We start from the raw sequence: 15984 nt of genomic DNA on the forward strand, positions 1-15984 counted from the left end.
TAAACTTACAAAATCCTTTCAGGGTTATGGTAGTTATTTAAAAGCCTATACAATGGAGATTATATTTTATTTTGAAATTCTCAAATATTCCAATATATCAGATTATGTAAAATCCCATAATCACAAAAAGATACATAGGTTAGTCATTTTGATTTGGTTGTTTTTTCTCATTCTCCTTTGTTTTGAGAATATGTTTATTAAAGCTCCAAGGACAGTGAAATAAAGAAGGGGTTAGGGTGGAAGAAGCAACAGGAGAGAGCTTAGGTGGTGCTCTGCTTTGGCTCCCTAGAAACATTATGGAAAGAATTGAGCCACAATGGAGCTGCTGTTGGCTCATTGACAAGTCTGAGAAAAGGGAGCCTTGGAGACAGGTTCAGGGCATAAGCCCAGGACAAGCTGCCACTTCCCATTGCTCCCCTGAGGACTCTTAAGAGTTTAGGAGAGAAAAGTAAAGATGCACCCCGCAAATTTGGTTGTGTTTTCAAACTACATTTGCATTTAAGGTCTGTAATAATGTATTATGTGTCAGGTATTGTGGGGAGAGAGATTGAATAAAATACCAGACCTGAATTCCCAGATTCATTAAGAGTCACACAGGTATAGAAATAATTAAAAAGAAAAAGTGCAGTGACAGATATACAAAGTGCTTTAGGGGAGGGGCAAATGAGGCAGCTTGGAGGGCTGGGGTTCATGTCACAGAGCTAGGTCTTGAAAGATGAGTAGTTCAGCAAGCAGAGAAAGAACAGGAGGGCATTTTAAGCAGGGGGAATAGCAGGGTTAACAACATATAGTGTCTTGCCACTTTAGAAAAGCATTGGACTGTTGGATTCGATGTCTTGTTTATTGATAATCAATTGAAATGATTTTTTCTTTAATCATGTTTTTACAGTTTGCTACTTTTGTTTCAATATATACTTTTGTCTTTTAGGGGGCCACTGAATGGTCTCATTGTTTTCATATTGCTGGCGACAATAATCCGTTGGCTGTGAATAGAGCAGCAAATAACATCTCATCTTTACTCACCAAGAGCCAAATTAAAGGGTAAAATTTTTAAAGTTTCTGTAGCATCTATTAGACTTAGATATTGACTTTATGATTAATACCCACAGTGCACTGTGACATCATTTAACCAAAATGAACATGTCAAGACTCCATTTAAATTTTTAAAGACTGAAAATGATTTATAGTTTTAAAATATTTTTAACTGTAATTTCTCTGCCCTGATGCAACTATTTTTATTTCTGTCTTCCTTTTTCTTTTTTACCCCACATAGTGGAATAATACTATATAGTCTGTTTTTAATAACTACATAATATTCCATTGTATAGAAATACTATAATTTATTTAGCCTTTCCTTTATTAATTGGTGCTTTAAAAAAAAAAAAATCGGAGCTGCACTCTGGCTGGTGTGGCTCAGTAGATTAAGGGCTGGCCTGCATACCGAAAGGTCACCAGTTCAATTCCCAGTTGGGACACATGCCTGTGTTGCGGGCTAAGGCCCCAGTTGGCAGTGTGCAAGAGGCAACCAATCAATGTGTCTCTCACACATTGATATTTGTCTCCCTCTCTTTCTCCCTCCCTTACCTTCTCTCTAAAAATAAATAAATGCAATCTTTTAAAAAGTTAAAAAAATAAAAAATAAATCTGAGTTGTGGGAGAACTTAAAGCCATCCATCCCATGGTTCCTAAGTATCCTAAAAGAGATCCTAACCATTTTCTTTCCAGCATGTGTAAACACTTCTAATGACTCATCTCTGACTGCTGTTGATTCCCTCTTTGCACAGCTAGTCATATCTCTTAGTGAACTGAATCTCTCCCTGAACCTCCTACAGATTTTTTTTTCTCCTCCCACCTGGGTCCATGAAAAAAATTTTCTGTGTCACACGATGATTGACATCAGATATTTGAAGGGCTACCGAAACTCCCCCTTCCTCCATCCTCACCTCTCCGAATCCCCTCTTCTCCAAGCAAAATATTCCAAGTCTTTTAAATGTATCTTTTTGATATCTGTGCATTGGAATTCCATTAGCCTCTGGGAAATTTTGTTTTTCATCTGAGATATATGTTACAGTATTAAGCTTTAGCCCACTACAACAGTTACATTTGAGGATACCATCTGTGCCAGCCTTTCACTATTCTATCAAAGTCTCAACTGTCTCTGGGAAGAATTGGTTGAACTGTCACTTAGTCTACAACTTCTTACCAGGGGCCTCATCATAAAATTGTTTCTCTGGCTTCCAGTGCTGGTGTCCTTCATTTTCTTATAAAGCAGCAGGAGTAGGTAGTCATCAGCAGATCTGTCAGGTTTTACATCTGCTCCACATTCTGAGTACATAGCCCAGGAAGTCATTATATAAGTCATAAAAGGCCCATGATTGGCCTCAACAGAACTAGAAACACCTGCCTTCATAACCCTGTTAGGTTTATATTTGTAAGTTTTTAAAAATATATATTCATTTTATGCAAATACTCTTTTACTAGTTATTCATGGTATACTTGTTACTATTTTATGTCTGTGTGTGTGTGTATATATATATATTTTTTATTGATTTTAGAGGGAGAGAAACATTGATTTCTGTTTTTCTACTTATTTATGCATTCATTGGTAGGTTCTTATATGTGCCCTCGCTGGGGGATCTAACATGCAACCGTGGTGTGTAGTGATGATGCTCTAACCAAATGACCTGCCCAACCAGGGCCTTATGTCTGTATATTGGTTATCCTCTTTTCTTTGCTAATTTTGTTTTTTCCCTGTTGATTAGAATTGCCAGTGCTTTGTATTGTTTTCATATACTACTTGTTCTTTGGTTTTATGCTCCATGCCTTTTGTTTTTATTCCTATCTCCTACTGAGGTTTTAAAGTTTATCTAAAATCTTTAGTTATATGCTGTAAATATCTTTTTAATAATGTTTTCATTAGAGCTGACTTTTATGCAAAGTACTCCTGTTGACCATATTCTATAGATTTTGATAATTCTCTATTTTTAGTTACTTTCTGCATTGTTAGTTGTATACTTGGCTCTCTGATCAGTTGTTTAGGATAGTGCTTTTCAAACTTTTATGTGCCTATGAATCACCTGGGATCCTATTAATACAGATTCTGATTCACGAGGTTTAGAATGGGACCTAGGAGTCTGTATTTCCTAGCAAGCTGGGTGATGTTGATGCTGCTGGTCTGTGGCCCAACCTTGAGTAGCAAGGATAGTTTTATTTTTGATAATTTATATTTTATTATCATGAATTTCTATGGTATATTTTATTTCACATGAGATTTGCTTGAGAGTTAGTACATGAACAGGCCTTTTTTTTGAAACCTGACATTTTAAAAACATCATTTTTCTATTTTCCAAATATTTTCTTTTTCAGACCCTTTTGGGCACCTTCACTTTTCGTCTGTTCAGCCCGTACTCTTTCTATCGTATCAATCTTACCTAGCTTTTAATATTTTCGGCTTATGTTGTTTTGTTGCAGTTATTGGTGCTTGTGATTGTGAAGCTCTATTTTCAGTAGCTGTGCTTTTGCTCATTATGTAGTGATTGCCTTCTGTGTTTTTTTTCTTAAATTCTTTATCAAATATCAATCATATAACCCTTCATTTTGGCTCATAATCTTCAATTTGCCTTTAATTCTTAACCTGTGTATTATTGCCTATTGTGTTTTATTAAACCAGTAAGTAGTGTTGCCTTAATGGGATTTAAATCATGTTTTTATTATATTATTGTCTCCTGTCATCTTTTTTTTTGCTTCTTCTTTATTGATAATATGATACATATGTTTTTTAATCTTAAAAGTACTTCTATATTTACTAATTTTACATATCTATGTTTTTAGGTCTCCTGTTATCACTATGTAGATTTACCAAACTTTATCCTTCAGATGTGTCTCATCTTTTCCTCTTTAGCATTGTTTCCAGTGTCCTTTTCATGTTTTGCAACATCAATTACATAATTTACTCTCAACAGTTTTCAAAATTGTCTATTGCAGTTGTGTTGCAGTCTTGTTTTTCTCCTTAATCCTTTTTCTTAAATCATAAATGAAGCAGATGTAATATTTTGAAAGCCATTTCTAATAACTTAAAAATATTTTGTCATTCTTACAGATTTGGTCATTAATCTTTAATTTATAACCTTAAACTTTCTGCATTCTACTTTTAAAATTTTGATTATTGATATTGTCAATATCAATTAATATTTTAGTAGCATTTTTTACTTTTATCAGTGTCTTCCGAAAAAAAAAACGTTTTAAAATTTCCCTTAAGAATATGTTAAAGCACCTTTCCTTTGTCCTCACAGCAAACTGTCCTGGGGCTTGCCCATAGACGCTATTCAGTGGGATATCTGCAATCTGCCACTGAGAACTGGCTCTGTGGACATTATCGTGACAGACATGCCATTTGGGAAAAGGTGGGACTTGTTTTTTAAGAATGGGTTTTACCTGCATTTGTTATACTAGTTAGTACCCACATGTCTTCTAAACCTGTTTTGTTTTCTTTGAGTTTATGGTCAGAAATCTTTCGTTCCTTTTAGCAGACTGTCAGCAGAGCAGTTTTTCTTTCAAGAATTATAACATGATAGATCATCCATTTTTTTTCATCTGAAAACTGAGGAATGTATTAACTACATTTTAATAGTGACCATCACAGGAGGTTCATCCATTTCTAGTTCATCACTGAATTGACACTTCACACAGAAAAGTTGAGGAAAACTGGTTTCTTTCAATATGACTTTTTCACTGATTTGGTTTCTATAATTTGACTGCTCATGATCATTAAGAGGGCAGTTTGTATACTTAAAGTTGTCAAAGTTTTTTTCTCTGATTAATCCAATTCAAAAATCTATGCAATTTATTTAAGTCTGATCACTCATTTCATAGACATATAATGGCAAAGCTATGGCTTCAAAACAGCAACTATTTGTCATACCTCAGGGTTTTCTTATTGCAATGAATTTCTAATAACTTCTCACATAATCCTAAGTACTTTATGCAACAGTGTTTGACTCAGTGGACATTCTTTTATAGGATGGGCTCCAAGAAAAGAAACTGGAACCTTTACCCAGCTTGCTTATCAGAGATGAGCCGTGTCTGTAGACCAAGGACAGGCCGAGCTGCACTACTTACTCAGGACAAGAAATGCTTTACCAAGGTACTGTACAGTAACTCAAAAACTCAGCCTGTGGTATCTTTATGATCTTTTTTAAGTAGACCTGGGGATATTGGTTTCAGCAGGATTGTGCTCCTTTTCCTTAGTGTTTCTTATTAGCAACTAAGACCCCTGGTTGGCCTAGAAGCAGGCAGGTCATAGAAGCTAATTACTTGTATGCCTTTTGTGTACACACAGGCATTATCTGGAATGGGACATGTATGGCAGAAGGTGCATACTGTCTGGGTGAACATAGGTGGTCTTCATGCTGCAGTTTACCTTCTGAGACGTACACCTCAAGCATTTGTTCATTCTTCAGAAGGTGGAGCAAGAGGAACTCCTTGGTAATGCAAAAATAAAGATGATTAATAGTATTTGTGCTTCCCGACACTGGAAATGCCAGCATGAACGAACTTTGAGAGAAAAATAGTATTAACAAAAGTCCATTGTGCACTGTTTAAATTGGTCTGAAGTTCTTTACCCTGGTTAGCAAAAGGTGTGAGTGTAGCATGGAATTGAGGCTTGACAACTTTTCTTTGGAGCTGTTTTGAAGAGGTAGCTGGGCAATTGGTACTGTTCTTAAAAAGCTTTAAAGATGCTAAGCCTACTAAAATGCTCTGGGATTTGGGTTTAGAACATTTTATTTTCAGGCTTTATACCAGTTCCTATTTTCCATTGTAGCCACCTGGCCTAATGGAAAGGCAGAGAACATAATCGTAGCATCTTGGGCAACCCAGATATTGCCTATGTAGCTTTGCTATTTATTTAGTTGTTCAAGTTCTCTTTACCTCAACCTTTAAAAAAAATGAAGCATTACTACATGTTGTGAAATAGTGTTTGCCTCATGACAAGATGAAGTCTCATTAGACCTATAGGAAAATTTACCATCTGCCTTAATAATTAAAATATGCATCTGTTATTCAGGTTAATACATAGAATAGAGGACAAGGATTTAGCAAAGGAATTGCAAAAATACATTTTTATTTGTAAATAGCAGCAAATACAATGATAGAGGACATATGGGACCAACAAGTAAAATTTAAAGAAATTTTATTTTTCTTTCCATACACAAAAGTGGTATTGCTTTTCAAAGTCAAACATAAGCCTGTCAATATTTTTGGTTTCTTAAAAGGACTGATGTATCTTTGAATTAAAAACTTCACCTAAGTTCTTGATTGTTTTCTCTTGGGTCATTATCCATATTTAGATGTTTTTCTAGTTGCAGAAAGGCCTTCTTGAGACGGTGGAAAATAAAATGACCTCAACATAGCATTAAGTCCCTGTGAAAAACGGTGCTTCCCTGAAACACAGTACTTGGGGTTTTATGTGGAGTTCTTTAAAGTGTTGAGTTTATTTTATAGTTTCTGGCTGCATTGAGCTTAGATTTTCAGTGTCATATTAGGTAATATAAAAGTACTACTCATATTATCTTCTGATGTCTCACATTTAGAATAAAAGGACATAATATTTCTTTGAAAGAATAGAGGTCACATTAGCATGGCCAACATTCCTAGTCTGGTTTTCTCTGATACACTACCTCACACTTGAGAATGAGTGTTTTATATCCTAGCCTGGAGTTTTTACCAGAATATAGTTGTATTTGGGGTTCAACATAAAACAACTTTTCACCTAACAGAAAACCCCATTTAAACTTCCTAATGGTAGTGTAGTTCACAGAAATGGGAAGTATAAGGACCACATCCATTTACACACACCACTGTTTAGCAAGTGCTCAGTATAGTAACTTCCAGAGTGGACATTTAGTATTTGATGAACAAATGAGTATTTCTGTGTAGGGGCTTAGTTTTTAAGTATAGCAAATTTGTGCCTGGTCCATCGTAGCTGTAATCTTACAAACACTACTGTAAAAACATGACCAGATTTAAGGTGATGTAAATATGTAAAAAGCATTATCTGCAAGTTTGAAGTTTTTCCTCCCTAGTATTGTTTTGTAATCTGGTGAGAGGAACAGGAAATAGGTCATCAGGAAGAGCTGGGATTGAGTTATATATGACACTGCCAACTTAACTCATTCTGTGACCTTGGTTTTTAACCTCTCAAGTGGGCCTCCTACACCATAGGAATGTGAAAAGATGGGAAGGTAATCTTAATAATCTGAACACAAAATGAGTCAATGATGATCCAGACATTCTGTTACTGGGAAGAGTCAACAACATAAACATTGAGACAGATTTTATAAATTAAGTGAAAGGAAGATGATTATCTCCTAGGGACTCACAACGTACTAGTGATGAGAAAGGGAAATAACACTTCTTTCAAAATGGCAGTTAAGACTTTCCAGCAACTGCCAAAACTGCAGATTCTAGCATACCAGTGTCAGGTACAGTTCAGGTCTCCACTACAAGAACCGAAAGGTAAGTGAAGACTGAACAAAAGGAGGTATTTTAAAAGGCCTGTAGAGTAACTTAAAGTAAAATAAAGTGCAATAAATCCTACAAGTGCTTAATATTGGTGAGATAGGCATAGAAAAAGTAAAACATGTTTATTCTCAGCATAGCCTTTTCCAAAAATTTCAGGTGAGGTGTTATGTAGGGATTTCAGTGGGGATATGGTAAAAGCTTGAATATTCTAAGGGAAAAAATATCACATTTAATCATTATGCCTTCGTACATATTTTATAAGAGAAAAATATACAGGTCTCCCATACCAAATTTTAAAGATGTGCACACTATGGAAAAAGTATATCCTTGTTTAAAGAGGCCTATCACCCTTATACTTTTGCACCAAAGCCACATGTTTGCTAATCAGCTGCAAAGTTGTGGCTATTCAATGATATATTCTATAATATATAAAGCAAATGATATTAGTTTTTCTCATGACCAAATTCTAAATTTCCAACTGCCTGCTATCGTGATCGTTGTGTGTCCCACCTCAAACTCAACTTAAACATACGTTTCTCCACTAAAACCTGCTAACATACCCATTCTCCAGTCATCCAGCCTGAATACTGTCATTTTTTACTCCATCCAGTTATTCAATAGGCATCTGAGTGTTTTACATTGTGCTAGAGCAACTGTTTCTCAAACTTCGGTCTCTGGACCACTTCTTACCATATTAGAAATTAAAACAAAAAAATCAGTAACAAATGCATCTCATAACATTTTCACATAAGTATTTTCAAGAGTGGAAATATTTTACATTTTTTGCAATTAGATTCTCAAATGTCTGCCTTTTAATTTATTATTGTTAGAGTGAGAGGAAGAGAAACATCAGTTTGTTGTTCCACTTGTTTATGCATTCTTGGGTTGATTCTTGTGTCAAATGCCTGTCTTAAAAGAAGGCAGTGGGATTTTTAGCTTTCCTCAGTTGGTTGAGATGTTATGTATTTGCAATTTTTTCTAATTTCATATATTGGTCATTTGGAAAATAGTTCCACTTAGTAATATAAATCTCAAATGTTGACCCAGTTCTTTACATGATATCTAAAAATCATCAATATCACTACCTGTATCATAAAAAACCTAAATATTGGAAAAATGCCAAGCTCCCTGACAGTGAATACAAGTTTTCTGAAATTTTTAATTTTCATTTCAAAGTTAGAATTTTACTATTAACATCATTCAGCCCTGGCTGGTGTGGCTAAATGGTTTGAGTACCGAGCTGCAAACCAAAGGGTCACCAGTTCAATTCCCAGTCTGGGCACATGCCTGGGTTGCAGGCCAGGTCCCCAGTAGGGGGTGCATGAGAGGCAACCACACATTAATGTTTCTCTCCCTTCTCTAAAAATAACATCCGTTGTTTTCCTTGAAAGGCTTACTTTCCTTTATATTCAAAAAAATGCCTGCCAAATACTCTACTCTTGACAACCAAAATATGGTATTCGTTCCGAGAAAATAGTACTTAATTCAACTTGCCACTCAACTGCACAACCATTGTCATAAACATGTAGTACTACATGCAACTATTCCATTTAATCACTCATATTAGTTATGTACTCAGGGTTCAGATATAAAAGTTTACTGTTTTCACACAGATATGAAGTATAACTGTTCCCTTCTTCCCTCTGGGTGTGTACTGCAAATGCATAGCACGGGAGAATGACTACTAGAATCTTGTGCCTCTGCCTTGATTTATGCTAAGATTACAGCAGTTTTCCCACCTTTGCCTTTTCACCATCAGTAAAGATACCAGGATAAACCATGATATTTTAAAATGTTATTCAACATTTTGACTACCTTGAGACACCTTTTGTTGCCAAGCTTTCACTTAAAAATCTGACTGGCTGACACTAATGCTAGACAATTACAGGGTATGGCAAAAGTAGATTTACACTTGTGAGTACACAAAACACAGATTTTATTCTTGTATTTTTATTTTAATTTGTATTATTTTCCACACAACAACTATAAACCTTTTGCCCTACCCTGTACAAACAAAATAACAAGCCCATGCACATTTGTAGATTGATCCATTTTAAGGCAAACATACACTTCTACAAAGGTATTAACAGATTTCATGTCTGCATACAAGTCTTTAATATGACAAGTTACTGTATTGTTAAAAAGTGGCACTATGATTTACTTTTCATCCAGCATTCAGTAGTGTTAAATGTACATGGCTTTTTGTAGTTTCTCAGCTATTCTGTTTCTCCAGCCAATGTCATACAATAACTTATTTCAGTAGCTTTTTCTCTTAATTTCTTTGAAGTTGATTCTTCCTATAACAGAACTCTGCAATACCTTTTTAGCATTTTTAGACATAAGCTGTGAGTTGAACAGTTACTCTTAAAATCTTTTAAACAAATGATCTAGTCTTAAATACAAAAAATATAAATTGAATCTAAGTTATTAAATTCTAAAATAAGTTGTTAAATTTAGAAGTTTTGAGCAAATATTTAAAGCGCATGATTGCGTAACACAACAGGATGTACTTTTATGTTTACACTTAGGCACAAAGGAAACAGGATTTTATTGTAACAATTGTATAATATTGAGGGTTGCTAGGATTATAGAAGGTATAACCTAAAAAGTGAGTTAATTCCTAAAAACAAATATTTGTATCCTAAACCTACCACCTTAGGAAATTCTAGAAAATTCAAGAATGCATATACAGCACATTCAAATACCACCAACATCATGTAGCCTTTGCACACTTCTTAAAAAGGTAAACAGCTCAGTATTATGAAAATAGTTTAACCTTGAAGACCTCCCTATGCTTAGGCAATAGGGAAACAGCCATAATACAAGGTCTGTCCGGAAAGTATCAAGCCATGCACTATGGAAAAGAAACATTTATTAAAGATAATACAAGAAACATTATACATATAGGACAATGACACCTTAGTCCTCTTCAAAGTAGGCACCTTGAAACCTCACACAATTCCCCGATCTTTGTTGATTGCAGCCTGTACACATTAAACACTCTCAGGTGTTCAGCCTTCCAGAATGTGGATCACTTTCAACACATTCTCAACCATCTTTGAAGTGTTTATGCCATACTTTTATTTGCACTGCACTAACTGCATCATCCCCAAAAGCCTTCTGAATCATCCAAACAGTTTCCGTGGAGGAATGTTCAAGCTTAACACAAAATTTGATGCAGATTTGTTGCTTTACTGTCATTTTTTAATGCAACATCCACACAGCACACACGCTCACTCAACACCTACCACCCCCACTGACTAGTACAGTGAAGTCATTATTGTTCACACATGCACATCCCAGTCCACTCTCCTTGGCTGCCATGTTACACTGATGTCACACAAATTGTTCTCGTTTTATTAACAATGGTGGGACTTTTTCCAGACAGACATCGTACAAGTACTGTCCTGCCCTCAAGGAGCAACCTAAAAAAGTAAAAACAAAACAATTATTCAATTACTAATTTATAATTACAACTGTGAGAGATGCTATGACAACATTCAAGTGGGGACCCAATGTAGCAGAGAAGGCAACAAGGAAGACTTCCTCGAGAAGTGATCACTATATTGAGACTATCCTCCCTCTCAGTGACTCGGTCAGTTATCGAGTCCTTTAACTTCTATTCCATTTTGATTGCCATTGCTATACCAGATCTCATCACTCATGCCTGGACTACTGTGAAAGAAACTCATAAATGGTCTCTCTGCCTTCAAACTTCTCCATTCCTACAATCCTGTATCTTGCAGCCAGATTAAATTTCTTAAAAGGCTGTTTCCATCAGAGAAAGCAATACCATAAATTGGTAAGGAACACTGACTTATGCAATTCAGATCAGAGTTTGAATCCCTGGCCCTTAATTTGTTGCTATGTTTACAGTAAAGTTGTTCAACCTCACTGAGTTTTAGTTTCCTACCTTGTAACTCTAGGTTTTACGTATCAAGACCACACTACAATGGTACTCAATAAATATTATTTCTTCAACTTAACTGTTTCCATTATTTTCGGCCTGTAGTATGCACTAGAATGTTGCCATTATATGTTATAATAAAAGTAAGGAATGAGATTTTAACCAAGGGTCAGTGAAAAGACAAGAGGCTGAGGAGTGTTCACAAAGTTGACAAGAATTCATATACTAAACATGGTGTTAGTTAGCTTGTAAAATAACCAATTCTATAAACATATGAAAATGTGTTACATTCCTACTGTCAGCAGGAAAAGCCAATCTTAAACATGTTTTAAAAAGAAAAATACTAGAAAACAAAGGGTGTCTAAGTACCAGGACAAACTAAAGGTCAGTGATGACTGAATTCTAGGAAAAAAGCTGGAAAATTGTATTAGTACATGTAACTGTGACATTGAGATATAGTCGGGGCAGAAACAGTCTCTCTAGTCACTATGAAGGTATACATCATGATACCAGGAATAATTCATCAGGTTTAACCCTGGCCTAGATAAAATAAACCTAAATATTTGACTTCATGCTCTTATATGTTATAGAACTGTTCATGTTACAGAACAGTTCTGTAACAATCCAGATTCTCAGGAAAAAAAGCTTCTGTAGAAGTATGCCCTTCAAAATAAAGTACAATGCCACGAGGTAAAGTAACAAAATGAAGACTTCTAAGCCTGTAAAGCAAAGTACCAGACTCCTGGATGTGACCCAACAAGGTGCTCTACAATTAAGATTGACGGAAAACAGCCAAACCAGTCTTAACCTTGTAATGCTGATTCCCTATCACATTCTGGACTAACAACTGCAAACCATAAATGAACCAGACCTTCTCCATGCATAAAAAATATATGAAAGCAACATTACATAGTTCAATTTTGCACATCTAAAAGAAAAAAAGAAAAGCCCTTTCAAAACCTGCACTCTCATGCAAGTACTAGCAACATACTTAATTTTTGTCCTAGAGTAATACGGCTCTACTTTAAAAGGAGATAGGCTGCTGGTTTATTAAAAAATTACAAAGCCCAAGGAAGTTAAAGCACAGGAAGAGGATAAGTACAGTGGTTCATACAGGAAACCCAAACAAGGGTTGAACAGTGGACAGATGTATACAGAGACCATGAGGCATCAATTTCCTTCATGAATAGCAAATTAGGAGACTTAGGTTAAGTATGACCCTTAAGTTTCTCCGTAAAAGACTTGTTTCTGTCTTTTGTGGAAGTACTACTTAAAATTGACTTCACAAATCAATAAAACCAACATTTATTGAATACCCATCTCTGTGTTCAGGCACTGGGGAATCAAAAAGTAAGTCTGTATCTTTAAGGAAAGCATTTAGTGGGAAAACAGACAAAAACTGGGAACTTTCATATTCAAAAAAATATTTGGAATATTTTAACATCCCTTTTAAAAGGAAAGCAATCTGACCTGCAAGATTCCAGAACTCTTAACTTTCACTACTCTTTGTCTTTCCAAACGTTTTCCCATTCACGTTTGAGTGAGGGGTGGGGAAGGGAAGGGTGGGAAACAACTATGTTGAGGAAAAAATTAGGGACAAAGTAGACAGAGAGGTGTTTCTCAAACTGTAATTATTTTTGTCAGATAAACAGGCATAGCATGGCCCCAGGCTGTTTTTGCAGTATAGTTTCTGGGCTGCCAACATCAGAAGCAAGTAAGAATTTGAAAAAGAACATAATTCTAGTGCACTCTCCCCTCTGTCTCAACTGAATTCATATCTGGGTGGGGCTGGGAATCTACATTATAAAGCAAGTCAATTGTGTACACTGAAGGTTAGAAAATCCCCATCCAAGGGGTCTTATATTCTAGGGAGAAATTTTAAGTAAACAACTTTAAAATTATAACAGAAATCTGTAAGATGCTATTTTAGCACATAAAAAGCATTTTAGTGTTAAAATGTATCTACTAATTTATACTTCAAGATGAAACTTAACTTTGTGGTGGTTTCCTATAACTTAAGATATGATACTTGGGGACTCCTCTGATGAAGTTAGAGCTGGTTTCATTTGCATTAGATATAGTCCTATCACCATATGGTTTCACGAAATTCCACTTTCCTTAAATTCATTACGCATTCTCTTTTGAGATGCAAACTAGTCAATGCATGCCTTCTCAACACACTGTTGTCTAAGGAAGATTTACCTTTAGTAAGGGCTTGTTGGATTTAGCTCACAGCTAGGTTCAGCTGAAGCATAGAAACAGGCAAATTAAAACAAGCAGGAGGAAAAAAAAGTGGGCGAGAGAAGTCTAACTTTTATTTCCTTACTGCTCAATATGAAGAGAAAATTTTCAATGTCCATATTAAGTACGCTGCAATCCACAACACAAATTTGTGGCTACAGCTATACTGCCCACAGTGGCAATTTAATTTAAATTACATAAAATTAAAAATTCAGTTTAGTCACACTAGCCACATTTCCAGTGCTCAATATTAATATATGGTTAGTGGTTACCTTATTGGATAGCACAAATAGAGAACATTTCCATTATTGCAGAAGGTTCTATTGGATAGTGCCAATCTAGAGCACTAGCAAGCATACAAAGAACTGTTTGAGACCAATAATCTATCAATCCTTAAAAAGACATCTACGTGTCACCCACTCCATTTTACTTAGTATTGGCTACACATCAAGGAATATACTAGTTTAGTGGTACAAGACTCAACAAGAGCCTGTGCTCAGAATAGTTAAGAGAATTTAAACAAGCAATGACAACCACCTGGGAAAAGCTATGATTCAACATGCTTGTTATGAAATCGGGGGGAAGCACTGCTAACTTTTTAATAGGACAGTCTGGCTATTAGAACGATAGATCACACAAGGCAAGAATATAGGGGAGATGATTAACTGAGCCTTAAGTCTTGAAGGGGAATAAGCATCAAGGGTAGCATTCCAGCCAGAATCATCCTACAAAGGTATGTCACTATGATTTGGGTAAACAGTAATCAATTCAGTATTACTTAAGCAGAGAAGTAGTGTTGGTGTTTACCTGTAGAAAATTGCTGCAAATGAAAAAGCTGTTAAGAACAGATGAGGTTAGCCTATTGAGGAGCCTCAAATACCACATTACTGATGATGGAATTCATCCTCTAAGTAGCTGTTAAGCCAATAAAGGAGTTACATCAGTCATTTTCGTGCACAGACTGTATGTTAGGACAATTGTCCTGGCACCACATAAGATGGATCAAGAGAGAATATCACAGACATAGGCACTAGTTTGGAGGCTATTAGCATCATGGCAACTGAACTCAGTTACTAACTGATGAGAACAAAAAACAGATGGATCAAGAGAATATTCAAAGGAGGTAAATGGGAGATGTTGCTGAACCTCATGTCCAATTCTCAAACAGTAGTCAAGGTCAGAGGTAGAATACCAACTGGGCAAAAAGGTAATACTGGGTATGAGTGAGGCCTCTCCTCAGGTTAGGTAGGCTAACTGGGGGTGGAACCAATCTGTCTGGTTTCATGACTCACCGGGCTACCAAAAACAGGAGAGGAGAAAGCCAACAGCATGTGTGTGGGGACTGATGAGCAAGCACAACAAACAGAAAATAGAAAATGGGCTCAAAGTATGAGTTAGAGCTGCTAAGGTGCCTGATCCTGGAGTTGCAAGGAAAGGGGCCTAAAATTTTAAGATTAAGATTTAATATGAAATACTGTATTTTGGGGGTTTAGTAAGGGTCTCAATGGGGTGACTATAAAACTCAGTTGGCCTTTAGTCTCTCATTTTATCCCCAGGGGAAAAAAAAACTACAAAAAGGACTTTAAGTAGTAATAACGCGCAGTCTTGCTGTAGTAGAAAATCAGTCTGCCCTCCATTTTCCTCCTCCACTCCTATTATAATTACTTTGTGACACAAGTCTGTGGGAAGAGAGAATTTGGGTTCACCCTCAAAATATTACACCTGCTCAACCCCCTGCAGGACAACGCCCAGGCACCAGGTTAAGCATGGGCAAAAGAAACCCGCCCCTAATCTAGAGCGAGGGACTCGACATGGAGGCGATGACGAGATCACGGGGGGAGGGAGCGATTCTTCTAGGCCCAGGGCGGTCCTTAAGAAACTGGAGGCAAAAGAAAACTCCCATAAAGGTATTGCGGCACTCCCCTCCCCCTGCCTAAAAGGGTGCGGCCCTCTCTCCGCCTCTTCCACTGCAGCTCCTTCAGGATAGCAACTCGCGCCGATTTTCGGAGAACATGCACCTCCCACCCATAAACTGCCGGAGCGACCCCTGCTCCATTCCCCACCCCCACAGGTCCGGGAGCTGGTCGGGCAAGTAGAGCCTCTCGGGCGGCGGGCGCCCGGGGCGGAGCCGCGGTGCCACCACCCAGAAGTCTCAGCCCAGCAACCCGCCCCCACCTCCAGCGCGCGCTTCCTGCCACGTTGCGCAGGGGCGCGGGGCCAGACACTGCAGCGCTGGGCCCCGGGAAAGAACATACCAACGACCGCCTTCCCGCCACCCCCACCAACCCGTGCAGTGGTTTCTCTCACTCGGGACC

The 15984-nt window shown here is 36.9% G+C and overlaps 2 protein-coding genes across 2 annotated transcripts in view; one reads left to right on the forward strand and one right to left on the reverse strand.

Moving 5' to 3' along the window:
• Positions 1-6170, forward strand: part of THUMPD3 (THUMP domain 3 tRNA guanosine methyltransferase) — a 24119-nt gene extending 17949 nt beyond the window's left edge. Inside the window, exons 7-10 of the mRNA XM_024556586.4 lie at positions 929-1041; positions 4293-4403; positions 5020-5143; positions 5339-6170. Of these exons, the coding sequence (XP_024412354.1) occupies positions 929-1041; positions 4293-4403; positions 5020-5143; positions 5339-5488 (498 nt within the window). The 3' untranslated portion in view covers positions 5489-6170. The remainder of the gene's footprint in view (positions 1-928; positions 1042-4292; positions 4404-5019; positions 5144-5338) is intronic.
• LOC123479374 (uncharacterized) overlaps positions 6092-15984 on the reverse strand; it is a 12897-nt gene continuing 3004 nt past the window's right edge. Inside the window, exon 3 of the mRNA XM_053929257.2 lies at positions 6092-10946. Coding sequence (XP_053785232.1) covers positions 10847-10946 — 100 coding nt within the window. The 3' untranslated portion in view covers positions 6092-10846. The remainder of the gene's footprint in view (positions 10947-15984) is intronic.

This window comes from Desmodus rotundus, chromosome 8 (assembly GCF_022682495.2).
Source record: "Desmodus rotundus isolate HL8 chromosome 8, HLdesRot8A.1, whole genome shotgun sequence".
NCBI lineage: Eukaryota > Metazoa > Chordata > Mammalia > Chiroptera > Phyllostomidae > Desmodus > Desmodus rotundus.